The sequence below is a fragment of the Anolis carolinensis genome, chromosome 3 (assembly GCF_035594765.1).
Source record: "Anolis carolinensis isolate JA03-04 chromosome 3, rAnoCar3.1.pri, whole genome shotgun sequence".
Classification (NCBI taxonomy): Eukaryota; Metazoa; Chordata; class Lepidosauria; order Squamata; family Dactyloidae; genus Anolis; species Anolis carolinensis.
The window spans coordinates 212,593,854-212,612,658 of record NC_085843.1 but is presented as its reverse complement, the minus strand read 5'-3'; the positions used below and the strand labels follow the sequence as shown (position 1 = coordinate 212,612,658).

General features: G+C 37.6%; 1 protein-coding gene across 12 annotated transcripts in view; it reads left to right on the top strand.

Moving 5' to 3' along the window:
* pcdh15 (protocadherin related 15) overlaps positions 1-17,684 on the top strand; it is a 1,032,943-nt gene extending 1,015,259 nt beyond the window's left edge. For 9 of the 12 annotated variants that reach the window (XM_062977488.1, XM_062977490.1, XM_062977484.1 and 6 more), the window contains 4 exons: positions 799-837; positions 6,660-6,733; positions 11,910-12,045; positions 16,870-17,684. In XM_062977488.1, the coding sequence (XP_062833558.1) occupies positions 799-837; positions 6,660-6,733; positions 11,910-12,045; positions 16,870-17,421 (801 nt within the window). In that variant the 3' untranslated portion in view covers positions 17,422-17,684. Of the gene's footprint in view, positions 1-798; positions 838-6,659; positions 6,734-9,729; positions 11,883-11,909; positions 12,046-16,869 lie in introns of those variants that run through there. The other 3 variants (XR_010005016.1, XM_062977492.1, XM_062977495.1) reach the window with 3 other exon arrangements.
* Positions 17,685-18,805: the final 1,121 nt, after the last annotated feature.

Here is an 18,805-nt window from a genome sequence, read left to right as displayed (position 1 = left end):
AAAAAGGATTGCTTAGTGCATTTAGAATATAATGTTTGAAGCAAGCACAGAGGAGACATTATCTTTCATGCATGTCTCTTTTCTCGTTTATGCTGGGTAACTCTTGTGTAGTACATTGATTGACAATTATGACAAGTCTCCTGGCTGTTCAGCTTGATGGATGGTCCCATGAAGAACTGAGAGAGTGGGTTTTGGAATCTGCAGCGTGAGCCATGAGATATGTTTTGTTCCCTTGGGGACTTATTCCAAAGTATTAAATATACATCTCTTCCACTGCTGATGACAGACATGTATCAGTTGTTGCTTTTCCCTCAGAAATAAATGCAGATGCTCATTTAATTCTTATTCAGTCACCATCCACATATTTAAAAGGAAAGCTGCAGTTTATACACATGGTCACTCTTCGGATCTGACATATATGCGTTTTATACCCAGGAATATCTATGGAATGGATATAAAAGAAGAGTGCTTTATTCAACGACGACTATACAGTTTAAATAAACATTGTGGCCTTTAGGAGCCTTGGCCAAAATAGTTGACCATGGGCAGCCAAAAGGGCCTTTAACACAATGTATATTCATATTCTGTACTCAAAGTGTTTGTGCCCTTTTGACTTGAGAAAAGCCACAATTACAAAAGAACTAAATGAGCTCTGGATAATATTTCAGCCATTAGAGTCCTAAACAATGTTATGGTGGTTTAAAGGTTACATTTGTAACCATTCAACCTCAAAATAAATTACTTGCATTTTCCATTAAATCTATCTCATGAAGCTATTTCTCTTTCCAATTTCCTTAGCAACAGCAATTGCTGAGACCTGCCCTTCTCAGACCAGAGGTACACCTTCTCCCTTTTTTTGATGGTTCCAAAACTTTCAAACTTCTTGCATGGAATATATTTTGACATGCATTTCTACTTTTGGCACATATCTTTCTTTATTACTGAAGAAGAAATGAACTATATCTGTTTTTTACAATTTGTATACTAAAGATTAAATGACTTGTTAATTGGATTCATGCATTTCAGCCTGCTGACATCAGCTGTACGGTTTTAAAGCAGACACATTTCCACGGCCTTTTTGTTCTCACTAAACCTGTCCCAAATTCATTTTAGCCCAAAATAGCATGATGAGCTATAGTATAAACCATAATCAAGAATCTGAATGATCATTACTAACATTATTTCTGCTCTAATAACCATAAGAATGTTCATTAACTTAAGTAAAAAGAGGAACAGGATAGTTGCTCTTTGTAAAGATAGTTGATACTTGGTACTGCTTGACTTGGAACAAGGGTATAAAACTTTTCTGGTCCTGAGGGATTGATTGGCTGGAGGCCACACGTTTGTACATGGGCACAACAAAGACACAGTTTAGAGTTGCACACTCATACTTTTATCTTCAATGTCAGGACTCTGTCACTCCAGATGTTTTTGTCATAGTGTGCATGTGTCTTCAAGTAATCAATTGGCCTATGGTAATTTCATGAATTTTGTAAGGTTTTCTTAGGTAAGGAATACTCAAGTGTTTACCCGTTTCTTCCTCTGAAATGTACCCTACAGCATCTGGTATCTGGGGGTTTTTTTGGTGGGGGGGGGGCAGTAAATATGTTTATTTTTAATGTTTTTATTAAATACAAGATAACATAATTTTTGAGCAGATAATAAATGTCTATTGTGAGCTTACATTTTGATAAATTGTTTTTATATTATCAATTCACTTTCTTTACAAGTTCATTCTCATTGCATTTTTTTTATTTTTTCTCCCACCTCCTCCCACCTCCCTTCCCTACCCCACCCGCCACGTTTTCCTCTGTCTTTATCTTTAACCACAAGCATAACCTTCTTAATCTTGGTGCAATATCCATGCTGGCTTCACTCTCTTCTACCTATTTCATATAAATAGCCAATTTCTCTGTTTTGTCCTCCTGTGAACCTTCTTGGCTTATACATGTAATAATGTTCAATTGGACTTGCTCAAATAAATAGTTATACCAGCACCTGGTATCTGTTGGCAGTTTACGAATGAAGTGCTAAGTAGGGCTGACCCTTCCAAGATTGCTTTACAGCACCCATAGCCTCTCACAATCACCTCTGCTGGCTAGGTCTGGAGGAAGCTGTAGGCCAACTACAGTTGTCAGCTGCAGTTGTCCACCCCATTCTAGATGATGGTTCAGAATTGAACCTTGGAGCATCACATTATAGAAATTCCCCATCTTACCACACTTCACTGATGCAGCCGGCACAGAGCCCGCCGGATATCATCACATGATGCACATCAATTTCCAGTTGGGTTCTGTGCCAGCTGCATCAGTGAAGTGTGGTAGGAGGATGAAATCTGAACATGGGAGATCATCCATGTTCAGATTGCAAATCATGGGGGCAATACGGGAGCACACTGAAAAGGTATGCTTTCCAGCATATGACGGGCAAGTGGTGCTGCAGGCAATGCAGGGTGCCATGTGATGTGGGGCACCGGGTGACATATTTGTTCCACTATTCCACAATTTGCCCCCCTGCTCTAGGGATCCCCCTGCTGTCCCCAGTATCAAGGACCTTACTTGATGCGATCCATAATCAAGAATGTTTGCAATGTATGGACAAAACACACAGCATTCTTGATCTTTCCAACTCATTGATGAGGGGAAAATAATCTGCTGGGAGAAATACATACATTATATATGAATAAGATTTGCACAATTAAAATTTTTCATACCCAAGCTCTGATCCTGTGACATGTTCAACATTTAATCCACTATGAGAAAAGGTTATCACAGGCCAAAGTAGTCTGAACTGGGCCATTAGTTAAAAAAAAAAAAACCAGGATAACACCTAGAGATATTCCTTGATGCAGTATTTTATAAAATTATATAGTGATAGAGTGAAATGGTAGGATTATGTTTCAAAAGCAATTAAGCTGTCAGACATTTTGTTTTGCATAGATAGTTATGTCCAAAATAAATTTCTGAAATAATTTAAAATAGCAATGAATGGAAATCTTCAAGCAGCAGACTTTAGTAACACCTAAAGTTTCCAATCTGGAGCTAATTTTAAAGAGAAGAGCCAACTTGAACAATGTCTAATCTCCACTTGGCCATGAACAACAACCATCCATGGTATTACTGTTTCGGGGGGGGGGGCTGCAAAACCATGGATTTGAAGGAGACAGTTGCCTCCTTCTGAAGAATAACAGTCCCCACAGTGGCCAAACAAAAAACATACACTGGTTTAAAAGGGATGCACACTCAGTTATATCACTAAAAATGTTCTGTCCTGCTTGTATGTGAGTAGAAACTTTAAATACAGCTGTTTGGTTCAGTTCAACAGAGAAGACAGTTCTACAAGGAATATTCAGTTCACTTTCACTGAATGAATGAAGAATTACGTGAGAGTGATAGCATGATTACTAGGCTTGATCGATCCACGAAAAATTTGATTCTAAACTCGTTTCAAAACTAGAGGGGGGCAGCTTTTCGTTTCTGATGGTATTTCCGAATTTGGCCCCCCAAAAAATTCGAAATTAATGAAAATTCGTTATTTTCTAAATTAATTCGTTAATGGCGGACGCGCATGCGCAATTCCCAAAAACAGCACAGAGGGAGAGGACTTTACAGGACTCTCCCACCCTCATTTTTTGAGTGATCTTCTTCCAACTTGGTACAGTGGTAGAACACATTTAACACTGATAGCTCACCAAAATTTGGAACGTTTCCCTTATCCTCTGATTTTTGGCGAATTTTCATAGCTTTTATAATAAACCATTTTTTAATAATTGCAGAAATCTGTTCCTGGTTTGAAAGTCTTATTTCCTGTTAAATTGGGTTGTCTTTACTGTGAAAGTCATTGTTCTACTTCAGAAACTTTGTTTTTGTGGCTGAAACTTTGTTAAATTGGTGTGTGTGTGATATATACTGTGTGTGTGTGTGTGTGTGTGTGTGTGTGTGTATATATATATATATATATATATATATAGTCCCTGCATGTGTGTGTGTGTGTATAGGTAAAGGTAAAGGTATCCCTTGACGTTAAGTTCAGTCATGTCTGACTCTGGGGGTTGGTGCTCATCTCCATTTCTAAGCCCAAGAGCCAGTGTTGTCCATAGACACCTCCAAGGTCATGTGGCCGGCATGACTACATGGAGTGCCATTACCTTCCCGCCACAGCGGTACCTATTGATCTACTCACATTGGCATGTTTTCAAGCTGCTAGGTTGGCAGAAGCTGGAGCTAACAGCGGGCACTCACTCTGCTCCCGGGATTTGAACCTGGGACCTTTCGGTCTGCAAGTTCAGCAGCTCAGTGCTTTAACACACTTCGCCATCGGGGCTCATGTATATATAATATACATACACATACACACAATGTGGAGAATATGTGGAAAGGTAGATAGATAAGTTGGGAGCCACAGCGAAGGCACCTTCCTGGGAGCAAGGTCTAATAATAATAATAATAATAATAATAATAATAATAATAATAATAATAATAAATCCCTTACAATATCCAAGATGGCTCACTGCTACAGAATCTTGGGAGGTTTAGTTTGATATGGTACCATTATTGGCAGAGAAAGCTAAGCTGTAGGAGTTGAAATCCAATCATTTATCCTCCCTATAGAATCAATTTTATATGCATTTTTAGCTACAGAAAAGCTAAAATCAGGACAGTAAAAGAACAACACCCAGAAAATGGGAATTCCAGACAGGAAACAATCAGGGCCAGCTAATACCTCCCAACAAAGGATTACCCCAGGTAGGAAGCAGCCAGGCTTTGAAGCTGCAAGGCTATTCAATGCTAATCAAGGTGACCAATTGCAACATTCACACTTGCCTCCCACAGACAAGAGTTCTTTCTCCCACCCTGGACCTTCCACAGATATATAAACCCCACTTGCCTAGCTTCGCATAGACGTCAAAACCTCTGAGTATCAGGCCTGAGCTGAGGCGAGGCGGCGGCGGCCATTTTCCCCCTCCGTCTTCCTCCTCCTCCTCGGCCTCCTTCCCCCTCGCCCCCTCCCATTGGCTGAGCCCGTGACGCCCCTTTTGCTGAGGGGCAAAAGGAAAGGCCTGAATGGTGGGAGTTTGGGTGATTTGCAAAAGCTTTTTTTTTCCTAACGAAAAAAACGACGACATAACGAAAAACGGCCTCTTGCGATGCGAAACCGCGATATCCAGACGTGTGGACAACCAATGCTTCAAAATTGCTTCAAAACAAACGAAAATAACGAATTAATAACGGTTAACGGGGAAAACGAATTATTTGAGCAAGCCTAATGATTACCCATATATAGGAATCCTGAGGACCTAGGGAACTTTTGAAGCAGAGCAAAGAACTGCAATCTAGTTTCGTATGTACCAATGGACAGGTTGAAATTGACTTCAATTGATAAATTGATCCTTAGATTAAAGAGTGAACCTTGTGCATGACCCAGTGAAATGAATTGCAGGGAAGAGTAATGTTTGCTATAGTAAATGCTCGGTCACCATTTTAAACAAACTGCTTGGTAAGGTTTGCTTGAAAACTAGTTATCAAAATTGTTTCAAAATAAATTTAACATATGATTACATTTGTACATTATTGCCTTATAAGACCTTTTTCAATATAGTATTATAAAGAAATAATAGCACCATAATAATTATATATGATTATGTAGTTTGGATTACAAAGAAAATTAATAGCTTTTACTACTCTCTGCTGTGAATAAATTGGGCTCTCTTTTAAGTTACAAATATTTCATTACCATGTTTCCCCAAAAATAAGACAGTGTCTTATATTAATTTTTTCTCCCAAAGATTCACCAGGTCAGGAGATATCTTATTTTTCGATGAAGAAGAATTCACATTTATTGTTGAACAAAAAAATGAACATTTATTATATACTGTACAGTACAGTATATATATACTGTGTACTGTTTGTCATCACAAACCAGCATAACCAGGCAAACTGTGAATCCTATCAAGAATTTCTTGTTACTACCATTATTTCCATGTACAACCATCTATGATACATACATTTACCAATCCTACATGCTCTGGTGTTCTGTTTGGCAGGCATGCTTCCAAACAAAAACTTTGCTAGATCTTACTTTCGAGGGAGGCCTTATATTTATCAATTCAGCAAAATCTCTACTAAGTCTTATTTTCAGGGGATGTCTTATTTTTGGGGTAACAGGGTAGCAATAATGTAAAATGTCATGGGATAGAAGGAAAGCAAAATTTGCATTTTGTTACAGCATTCATAACCATCTCATCATGCCAAGAATATAGTGGAAGAAGAGCCATAACAAAATATTGAGTTTTGTGCTATTAGCACAAATGCACACCTTCTGTGAAGTAGATTATTTTGGTAGTCTGAATAGATCTAGACACTGCCCAAAGATAGATCTGAAGATCTGATTGACCTTGCCTTACTACAAGAACCGTAGAATAACAGAACCACGTAATAGCTTTTATTACTGCCACATCTGAACATTGGGACTGAAGACAGAAATCTTCTACGACTCATTATTCCAAAGAAAAAATGGCTGAGGATAAAAAAAAAACTATCATTTTCTTAATCTTTTTTTCTCTCCGCTCATACCCATTTGACATATTGTACTTAAGGTTTTGTAATTTTAACAATATTTTTGTCTGTTTCTGCTGAAAATTCTTTTCTTCTGAATTTTAGGAACTTTCTATGGAATCGGGAATTGATCCTGGCCAAGAGTACTATGGGCAAGATTACTACAGTTATGAACATGGGTATTATTCATTTTGTATTTTCTACAATTTCACAGAAAGCACACCTCTGCTGTCATTTTTACGGCATGAGTGAGCCCCACAGATAGGATCTTATGGGCTATTTTTAAGCAAGCCCAATGACTCTTGGGTGCCTTCCACATAGCCATATAATCCACAATATCTGCTTTGAACTGTGTTATCTGGGTCCACACTGCCATATAATTCAGTTCAATGTGGATTTTATACAGTTGTGTGGAAGGGACCTTAGATGATTTCTTCTGAAAATCAACCTTAACCACAAATTTTCCAGACTGCTTTGATTATAATTTTTATCACACAATGTCTGGAGATGCCAGGGTGAAGTAGCTGTTGTATGCTATACCCAAAGTGCTTACCAATTTCTGATTAAATAAAATGTCATTTGCTATATAGCTTGCATGGCTTTTATTCAAAAAATAGACCCCATGAACATTTGGATATGTCTCATGTGGATATAAAGCCTGGAATCCTGTTAATTAGTCCCAACTAGGATAGACCTGTTGAATCAATTGCTAAATGGTGAATCAACAGATAGGTACATCTAATCAACTGAATGGCTTTATACTACTGGGAATAGCAATAGGATTTACATTATTATTATAACTTTCAGAAGATGTGATTTCATCCCATGAATGTTGTAAATAGTTGACTGGGGCATTATCATTGTTGTTTTTATTCTATCCTTTCCCCAAAACTTATGCTCAAGAAGACTTACTAATCATAATTGTAATCTAATTATAATCAAAGCATTCTGGAAAATTCCTGGTGCTTTGATTAAAATGGAATTAAACTACCAACAACATTTAAAAACAATATAAAGAAAGCATAATGTTAAAATAATAAAAAGCATTGCAAAATGTACATTTAAAACATGAAAAACAGTACAGCGCCCACCAAAAATTATTTCTTTTAAAAAAATCCCAGTTCCAAAAGGGAGTCATAAATTAGATTTTCTAGGTAAACACAATAATCAACAAAGGCAAAATTAACACATGGTAACATCAACAAACATGGGCCAAGATTCCGCTTCCCCATCCTTCCCTGAATTGAACCTTAGCACCTCGGAAAGCCCCAAGCATGACACTATTATAGACATGCAGATGAGAAAAGAGATGAGTCAGTGATCTCTAAGCCCCTTCAGTGCTGCAATACAACAGCCAACTGACACATTTTCCCCTGTCCTTCTCAGTAGTTGATTCACACTGAGGTGGTGTGGCCAAGGCACAAGGAAAGACTGTGTATTTCTTTCGTCGACAATTTAAAAAGTCATTGATTGGCATAATGTGAGGCCACATTGTGTTCCAAAATGGGGAATTATACAAATAGTTTATGTTGATGTATTTTCATGTTAAAAATGTCTTCTAGCCTCACTATGTGTGCTCTTGTAGAAAAAGAAGAAATATTATAGGAACAAAGACCTTTATGTTCAGTGAGAACGCAGATAAGTGATACCTTGAGTTAAGAGTGTAATTTGTTCTGTTACCAAGCTCTTAACTCTAATCACTCTTATCTGAAAGCAGATTTCCCATAGAAATGCTATTAATCCATTCTGGGGGCCCAAAGCCACCACCACCCTCCCCATTTTGTGTTACATGTTTTAAAATAAGAAAATGTAATTTATAACTAACACATAATGTATAGACACATTCACATGGAACAAAAAAGAGAAATCAACTTTAAAGTGGTAGAAGCACAAAGTTGTGGCAAGGAAGTACAAAGTGAAGAGGCAGAAGCATCCTTTTCTTCATACTGTACTCATTACAGCGTCCCCTCCCCTTGTTCTCTCTCCCTCTTTCTCTTTATGAAGCTAAACATACCAGAAATCATAAGCACACAAAATCAACTAACCGAAAGTTCGTCAAAGCAGACAAGAGCAAAGTGAACAGCAATATCCCAAAGCAGACAAGAGCACAAGGCACGGAGGCACGGAGGCTGCTCCCCTGAAGCTCTAAAGCCCTGTACTCTGGCACTAGTGCTCCCTCTGGTGCTAGCTCTTAACTCATATGTCAAAGTGAAACCTGGGCCAAGTGACGGCCCTTCACTCAAAACACTCTTAAGTTAGGATGCCCTTAAGTCTTGGTTCCATTGTATCTGTGTTCAGTTGAAACATTGAAACAATTACAGTAGAGTCTCACTTATCCAAGCCTCACTTATCCAAGCCTCTGGATTGTCCAAGCCATTTTTGTAGTTAATGTTTTCAATATATTGTGATATTTTGGTGCTAAATTTGTAAATACAGTAATTACAACATAACATTACTGCGTATTGAACTACTTTTTCTGTCAAATTTGTTGTATAAAATGATTTGGTGCTTAATTTGTAAAATCATAACCTAATTTGATGTTTAATAGGCTTTTCCTTAATCCCTCCTTATTATCCAAGATATTCACTTATCCAAGCTTCTGCCGGCTCATTTAACTTGGATAAGTGAGACTCTACTGTATATAAATTTAAAACTAATTTAAAAAAATGTTAGAATACAAGGCTTAAATTCCACTTAATATTAGTGGAACAGAATAACATATTAGTAGTGTTCTGTTCTGTAATTGGTTGTGCAACTGGAAAAGGTTTTGGATTTTCACTTTATTGAAAATCAGGTGTCTATGACAACAATATCATTAGCTTTGGTAGAACGATACAACTTGATGTTGGCTTTTGTTACTTTTTTTCTTACAAATGTTCTTTATATCTCCATAATCCCAACATATCACAGCACCAGAAGGTCAGCCACTGACAAGTGGGTCCCTTCCACACTGCACAGTTATAGCACTATGGTTCCACTTTAACTGCCATGGCTCCATCTTATGGGTTCCTGGTGTTCGAGGTTTGATAAGGCACTACAGCTCTCCAGCAGACAATTATAAATAGCTCTCCCTAAAATGGAAACATCAGTATTCATAGGCTAGAACAATTGCAGTCAAAGTGAATTAATAGGTCTATGAAGACACCTTCATTATTACTTTGCATTTATGTTTTAGGAACATGTTCTGAAATTACAGTTTGGCTGTATCATCAACTGTGCTAGGCATACAGATTTAACAACCAAGTGCTTTCCTGAGGGGTGAAGGATCCTAAAAAGTGGGTGGCAAGTTGTCTTTCAAGTGCTGCTTCCATTTTTGTCACCATCTTAAAGCCTTGTATTGTATTCAACAAGTGCATGGCCTCTAGATATGACAGTGCAGGGACTGTATACAGCTATGTGTAACAACGAGCAAACCGATCTCATTTTGCTTCCAAGATATGCTTAGGCTTAATGCTCATGTTGACATTTCATAGAGGAATAGCCATACATGCTTGATAATGCATGGATCTTTGCCTTTTTCAGCAGGACAGATCTGGAAGCCAATTCCTGTCAAATATGCATAGAATTCACCCCTATGTTAAATATGTGCATCTTTACATCAGTTCCTGTAAATTATGTAAAATCGTTTTTCAGTAATACTCTGAAAAAAAGCACTTTCAATTTTACAGAGAATCAATTAAGTTACTGGAGTGTTAGTCTAATGTGTGCTGGCACAAAACCTGTCAATACCAATGCCATCTCTGGCTGCTTTCAAGAACAATGCACATTATCATTCATTCATATCTGGGACTGAAAGGGCTAAAAATAAATTCATTACATTTTAATATTAAAAATAAAAACAAATAATGATAAAAACTAATACTAAAAGTCAAAGTAAAGTCAAAGTCAAAGTACATATTTCAAATGTTTTTATTAAAATGCAATTAATCTATCCCCAGAATTAAAGCTATTTCAAATAAATCCTATAAAAGTTGTATAGGGATTATTCTGAACTGTTCCTGGAAATAGACTGGCAGATTAGTTTAGTCTCAGGTTGTAAGGACCTGAAATAAATTAAGTAATGTAACAATGATTGTTAAATCCAATATTTTTGTAAAATACTCTTCTTTTTTCAATTGTATTTTTCAGAACCATTTCTGAATTGTATTTTTCATGGTTTTCAGAACCATGATAGGCAGATAGGTCATGACCTATCTGCCATGATAGGTTTGTATTTGAAGACACAAAACAACAAATGTATCACAAGTTATTTTTGTTCACACCAACAGTTTTAAAATCTCCTACAATAATAACAAATGCAGAAAAGTTGCAACATTGAAATAAAGGAAGGAAAATACAATGAAATAATTTCCTCATACCTTACATTCACCCAAAATTTTGAAGATACTTTGTGGAGAATAAGGATCCTTCCACACAGTCATATAACCTAGGATATCAAGGCAGATAATCCACAATGTCTGCTTTGAACTGTGTTATCAGAGTTCACACTGCCATATAATCCAGTTCAATGTGGATTTTATATAGCTGTGTGTAAGGGCCTAAGAGATTGTCTGAAGCCAAGCTGTAGAAGGGCAAAGACATGGGAGGATGATGATGATGATATATTTTTATATCAAACCCTATCTCCCTTTGAGGACTTAGGTAGGTTACCAACAAACAAAGGCAAACATTCAACGCCCATAAGGTAAAGGTTTCCCCTGACATTAAGTCTAGTTGTGTCTGACTCTGGGGGTTGGTGCTCATCTCCATTTCTAAGCCGAAGAGCCGGCGTTGTCCGTAGACACCTCCAAGGTCATGTGGCCATCATGACTGCATGACTGCCATTACCATACCAAGACAATAACCACAAATGTAAACAAAAATCACAAAAATTAAATTAGGAAACCAAACATTATATGACATGAAGTTAAAAATTAGCCAATTAACAACAATTAATTACATTATAACAGTTTCAAAACAATTTTACAAACCAGCCTAGCCAGAGTGTCATCCCCTTTCTATTCCGTTTTATTGATATTACAAATTTTATCCCTCCTCCTTACTATATGCTTGAGAGCATAGGAAAGTCTTGAGCTGTTTTTCAAAAGGAGTGTAAGGTGGGGGGCATTTTGATCTCCTTGGGAAGGGAGTTCCAAAGGTGGGGGGGGGGTAACCACTGAGAAGGCCCCCTTTCTCGTTCCCACCAACCGTGCTTGGGACTGAGAGCAGGGCCTCCTCAGCCAATCGAAGAGCCCAGGCAGGCTTATACAATGAGATGCGATTCACTAGATGGCAGATGTTACTATGTAGTTGCATATATGCTGAATCCACGTGTATACAAACATAGCGGATGTCTGTACCTGGCTTTTTTCCCAGGTACGAATTGCCTCAATACGGAAGTCGTCGCCGATTGTTGTCTCCTTCTGGAATGTATGATGAGTATGGCGAAGTGGTTGTCGAAGGTGAAGGTGGCTACTATTATAGTCCACAGGGACCTACAGCAGAAGCAGAGGTAGGTGTACTTCTTCAAGTCCAGTTATCTTTAGAGGTCTTTTAATTCTGTGTTGATACAGTTGGTAAGCAGTGTTTCTTCTGTTCTAAAAAGACATTGGTCTTAAGATGAATGAATGGAAAAAAAACAATTGAAGAAAGGTTTTCAAGACTTTCAAGCTGCCTACAGACACCCATCCTCTCTCTCACACACACTTTGGATATAGAATGTGGTGGGTCTAGTAGAATTAATGTAGTTTGACACCATTTTAACTGCCATGGCTCAATGCTATGTAATCCCGAATTTAGTAGTTTGATGAGGCACCAGCATTCTTTGGTAGAAAAGACTAAATACCTTATAAAGTTACAACTTCCATGATTCCATATCATTGAGCCATTCCAATAAAAGTGATGTTAAACTGAATTAATTCTATAGTGCAGATGCTCCCATACTGTCTGTGGAAGGTGATGAAACCTTTCTAAAGGTGGGGTAAAACAGATGGTGTAGTTAAGGGAAGGTGGGGTTGTCTAGAATCAGGAAGCCCAAAGTTGTTCCCAACCTCTTTCAATAACTGCCCTCTCTACTCCATGCCACATTGTTCAAGAAAGCCTCTCTGGACATTTTTTCACAGACTACAGTCAGCTATAGAAGAGTGTATTTAATCTCTCCTCCATTAACAGTCACTATTTTAGGGATTGCACAGTGTGTTAAATACCTCCATATCTTAGAAACCATGATATAACTGTACTCTATTTGAACAGCAATGGACTCAAGGAAATGTGTTTCTTATTTTCACATTTCTCAAGTGAGCAATCTAGAGACAACAAGAGATTTCTCCTTCAGACAACTCATATATTCTGGATTGTGTGTTATAACAGCATTCTGCATGCTACAGCTGAAAATGATGTGATAAGCCTAAAGATGAGATTAAAATAAATGTTTTGCTGACATCTTCCACATATTTTCAATCCTGCAGCATCCTCTAGTGGTCAACACAACAATTTAAAACCACAGCTGTACTAAAATAGAATTGCAGCTTATTCTGTAAATATCATATTACTCTAATCTGTTTTGCTATGCTATTATAATGGGATTTGAACATCCATAATTTGGTTTTGATGCGCCGGGGAGGGGGGGGCGCTGAAACCATACCTCAGTGGATCCCGAGTGCCCACTGTGAAATCCTTTTGTAAATTGTGAAGATGGCATAATATAGACATATATTGCATATCCAGGTTCTTCTGCTATGCAGTTGTCTACTAAATCCACCACATGCTATATCAAAACTGTAAACTTTCAATCCTGTGGAAAAATAATAATTACTGCTACTGGAATGCAACGTAAAATATGCATGCTTGATGAGAGATGGGGTAGTTGCAACAGGGGCTATGTGACTGGGTGATGACCAATAGTGAATTGATAAGAGATGGTACAAATTACAACTTGATAGAACACACTTCTTGAATGTGACAGTTTCTTATATTCTTACATAAATGATGCAAACACATCCCTTACAGTTATTTTGGTTCTAAATAATCTAACATGTTAACTATTTTTTCCTGCCACGTATTCCTAGAGTTTCACATTCTCCTACTCACCGCATTACCAAAAGCATAATGAAGTTTCATTTTTATAATTCACAGGGGAGAAGGCCAATTGCAGTTCCAAGCAGAGGTGTAAGCCAGAGACGCAGGGCTCCAGTTGCTATTAGTGCTGTAGGTGAAAGAAAGGCTATAAGAAAAGGTCCCAGCCAGGGAAGAAGGAAACTAAGAGCAGTGATGCAGCTGAGCCGATTAGCAGTTAGTGTTCACAAGCCAGGAACAACAGAGGCAACACCATCACCCTGGAAAAAAGCAAAGATATTCCCAATGATGCTACATAAAGTAAAAGGCAAAGATGCAGATTATGCCAAGCTGAAGGGAGTGCGACAACCAGAAGAAGACAGCATGGTTATAGAAGGAAGCTATTTCCAGAAAGCTGCAGGAGAAGCACCATCAACAAAGAAACGCAGTATTGTTTCCAAGAAACTTCGGGAACATGGTACATCTGAAGAAATGAGTGAATCAGAATCAAAGTCGGGAATTTCAATTAGTGTCACAGCAGAAAGTGATTCTGAAGGGAGTGACTATAGCAAGAAGAAGAGGAGAAGAACATCATCTTCCTCAAGTGCTGAATCATCGTCGTCAGCCTCTTCATCATCGTCAGGATCATCAGCAAGTAGTACTTCTGAAACTCGCTCAGATAAAGATTATTTGAAAGTGACACTGGACCAAGATGAAACCACAGAAAGTACTGTGGATTCTGATGAAGAACGTTCAGGTTCGGGTTCAAGTTCAGGTTCAGGTTCAGGTTCAAGTTCAAGTGCATCTGGATCCTCATCCAGTAGTGGCTCAGAGGATGAAACTGAAGACACAGAGTCAAAAATGTCATCAGTGCAAAGTTCTGTTAGAAGTGAAGTGGTCCCCAAGTCAGGAAAAAAGAAGAAATCCAGGGCCAGTTTTAAAAAAAAATCATCTACGGCTGAGAGTGAACTCGAGGAAACTATAACAGAGTTATCAGAAGAGCCATCATCGGCTTTGGAAGGAGAGGCATCTGGTGATTATGATATGTCTTCTACCACTGAAAAAACTGTTTCCAGCAAACAGCGTGGAAGCATTGAAGGAGATGTTAGTGAAGGAGAGAGAACAACAACCAAGAGTTCAACAGCACCAACAGATTCAGATAGTGGGACCATAAAAGAGAATATGACTAAAAAAAGAAAAGCAGGACATAGTGGGCAATCAACTGTTGATACTAAAAGGACTCCGGATACTACCGAATCAGAAAATCCAAGTGATACCACATCTTTTTAGAAAGGAAAATGTGGAATAGTAGGTTGATAGTTTGTAGCAAGCTGTGGTTTTTGTTTGTTGTGCTCTCTTTATTGCTCTGTGTGCAGTGAGGGGAAAGGCATGCCAGTGCAGGAGTAAAGAAGAAAAGTGAGGGACATAAGTTAGAAAAAAGCCACCCCTTTCATCAAAAGATGTTTTTAGAAGAAGATAAATCACAGGTTTCTATCTAAATGGCTTGAATGACTTCAACAATTTGGATGCATTCAAATGCTATGGTACATACGAGTACAGGGAAGTGTGATATGAGCTTGGATAATGGAGGCTGTTTCACTCAATAAAAGCAGAAGTGATTCAAGTGATTACTAGATCACTCGACTTTCCAGATTAACAGTTGCATGTGAACTCTAATCACCAAGTTTATGTTTGAAGTGGTGTGGTGTGATATGACTATTCTCTCTGTGGTGTTTGAGCTATGATATTTCTTCGCACAAGCTTGATGCTGTAGCCATCAAGCAAAAAATTGGCATGTGGGAGTTAGTTGTGAATTTATGGAGGATTATGTCTTATTTCCACACTGCATGGTTTGCATTTTTAAAGAGGTCTGTTTGCCTTAAAAACAAATCTGGATTTTTAAAATCACTATTATTTGCAAAACACTCATGCTTTCAGTGCTACTGCCCAAATTAATAGCCACTTTCATTGTTTACCATGAATCAATTCCTTAAGTAAAGTGATGGTTTCTACATGGCTAGAGCTCAAATCTAGGAAATGCCAATTATACGGGTAATAGATAATTATTACAAACTTTAGGCTTTTGAAATTCCATTAATGTAAATGATGGCACAAAATGAATTGTTTTGTGCATTGTTTGTTCTTACCATATTCCCACCTTGCACTTCCTTTAAAATATATACCATTTCTATTGATATCATGAACTCTGTAAAGCAGATAATTCAAATATTCTGTGTTAGTTGATATTACATAGTATTTTGATTAATTGATTATGGTAATAAGCAATTAGGATTTTCCAAATCTGTTTACAGTATTAGCATATAAAGCACCTTGTTCATATCTGATGACAGTGTACCTGCTTGCAATTACTGTGTACTGATTCAGTCCTGTCTCAGTGCAGCTATTGTGGGTAGAATCCAATATACATTTAGTATCAGATCACCACTGTATCCAGTCTATGGAAATAGAGCCATAATAATAATAATAATTATTATTATTATTATTATTATTATTATTATTATTATTATTATTATTATTATTATTTCTTATATCCCGCCTCCATGTCCCCAGGGGACTCGGGGCGGCTCACATGGAGCAAAGCCCTAAAAACAACAATTAACATATACATAAAACAGTACAAGTTACAAGATTAAAATACATAGCAAGAACCAAACAATTTTAAAACTTTAAAATAAACACAGGACTTATCAGTTTGACAAGGGGGAAGGGCTGTTTAGGGTTACATGGGAGGGACAGACTTTTGCAAACATGAATAGTAAAACCAGAGTTGGGGTAAAGTGCTAGGAACTGGCAGGGCAATTTTGAACTGTATGGTGAAAGTGCAGCAAAATTATTCGAAAGCACATTGAACCAGCCATGTTTTCAGACTTTTTTGGAATGCGGTTAGGGTGGGTTAGATTAGACAAAGATGCGAAGTAGTCTTTGATCCTAATTACTTAGTTTCTCCCATATTTTCGAGAAGAAAGGACCTATTCTACAAACAATACATTTATGGAAATTACTGATTTTCATTTGTTCTGTGATTTTAAAAACATAGTTTATGTCATGTATTAAGTCATTCATGTGCTGATTTTAACAGAGACCCCCTAACTGATTACTAAACAATTACTTAAATTGATTACTAAACAATTACCCTATCTCAAACCTCAATTAAGTCATCTTGTTTCTAAAAGGAATGAAAGAGTGGGCAATCCCTACAGATTTAAACCAAACTATTGATTTAATTCAATAACATCATGTTTTTCTTTTTGTTGTCCCACAGTGGGCCAGGAAGAAAAGGATCAAGTTGGTAGTTGATCCAGAGTATGAGACCAGCTCCACCGGAGAGGACAGTGCTCCAGAGAGTCAAAGGAATCGCCTCAGCAACCCCAACATCCAAACTAATATCAATGGCAATATCTACATTGCCCAAAATGGGTCAGTTATAAGAACCCGGAGAAGTTGTCTTTCCAATAATTTAAAGGTCACATCCCCTTTGCGGTTGGGGAAACATTTCAAGAAACTTGACAAACTAGCAGTGACGCATGAAGAGAATGTCCCACTGAACACATTTTCAACAGGGCCATCATCTAGTGACAAACTGAACACAAGACCATGTAGTGTTTCCTTTGCATCCTCTGCTAGAGACACAGAAAACCTAGCAACAAGATCAGGGGGCAACAGATTGAAAAGCACAGAAGAGCAAGAGTCAATTATTGATAATGAGGACATCAAGGAGCCTTTGGAATTGCCCAGTGATATCACACAGTCTGATGATGAGGAACTCTGGATGGGCCCATGGAACAACCTTCACATACCAATGACAAAACTGTGACCTCTCTTTTCCATTTTAATTTTTACTCCCATTTATAACAAAAATAAATTACACTTTTTATCGTCACTGAGGAAAAACCGTATGAACTTTGTACCATTCACAAAAAGTTGTATACTTTGAACAAAATGCTTTAAAGTAAAAGAAAAAATCTAGAAAATTTGCACTCACATTTGTACCAATTAATTGTTCTTCCCAACAACTCTTTTTGACAGGCTCCGAAATCACTGAACAAATACTCATTAAAATGGACTAGTTTTGTTGGCTCTGGAGTTATTGTTTAATCATCATAAAACCACTGCTGGGATGCACAGAAATTGATTGTTTAATGTTTGTAGCTGAAACAGTGACACACCGATTGATTTGTCTGAAAAGCACATTGGAGCTTGATCAGTAGCCACAGCCTCAAAATATACACTTGGTCACTCCCATTAATAATCCCACAACACTTGAGGTATCTGGTTGTAGTTGTGGTCCACCTGCTTACAGTTGATAAATTTGAGATATAGAGAGATAAGAGGAGCTATTGCACAAAAGACGATCCATATTGGGTAAACCCAAGGCTAGTTTTTAACTTGAGAAGATTTAATCCATATATGAAGACAACAAACTATGGAACAAATCACTAGCTGCCTTTTTATTATGAATAATTGTGCCTTATTTCTAAGAAGAATGTGTCCAATATTACAGCCATTGGCATGTGCAATGTAGAAGGGTCATTCATTTCATGGCCATCCTCCAGGAGGCTTAGTCAAATTACCCTTTTCAAACAAACATGACAACTCTCTAAAAAATTATATTTTTTTACAATTCATCTCTGTAGCCCTCCCAGTTTGTAATGTCTTTCAAACATTACAGAGAGAAATATCCTATAATCTTGTACTCATATATTCTATTTAGCCATGAAGATTTAAAAGAATGTTGCTTCTTTTATTCTCTTATTGTTAATGCTAGAGATTTGCACAGGAGGTTTTCATTAGGGCAACAAAGAGCTTTCTAAAGTCACTTTACATGGTAGAATTACTATGTTGAGCATGCTGGTTGGGTAAATTCATGCAAAGTTCAGCATAGATCAGTGGTTCTCAATCTGTGGATACCCAGATGTCTTGGCCTTCAACTCCCAGAAATCCTAACACGTGGTAAACTGGCTGGGATTTCTGAGAGTTGTAGGCCAAAACACATGGGGACCCACAGGTTGAGAACCACTGGCATAAACTGATGCAACTGTTGGTGGAGGTTGAAAAGAGTGCAACTACGCTTGCATAAATCATAATTACAAAGAGTAGCAGAGTTATACTTATATGTTGGATTCTCTGAAATGTTTCCTTTTAATCTTTTTTTATTCAATTGATTCCTTGCCATGGAGTGATATTCTCATAACTGTCTT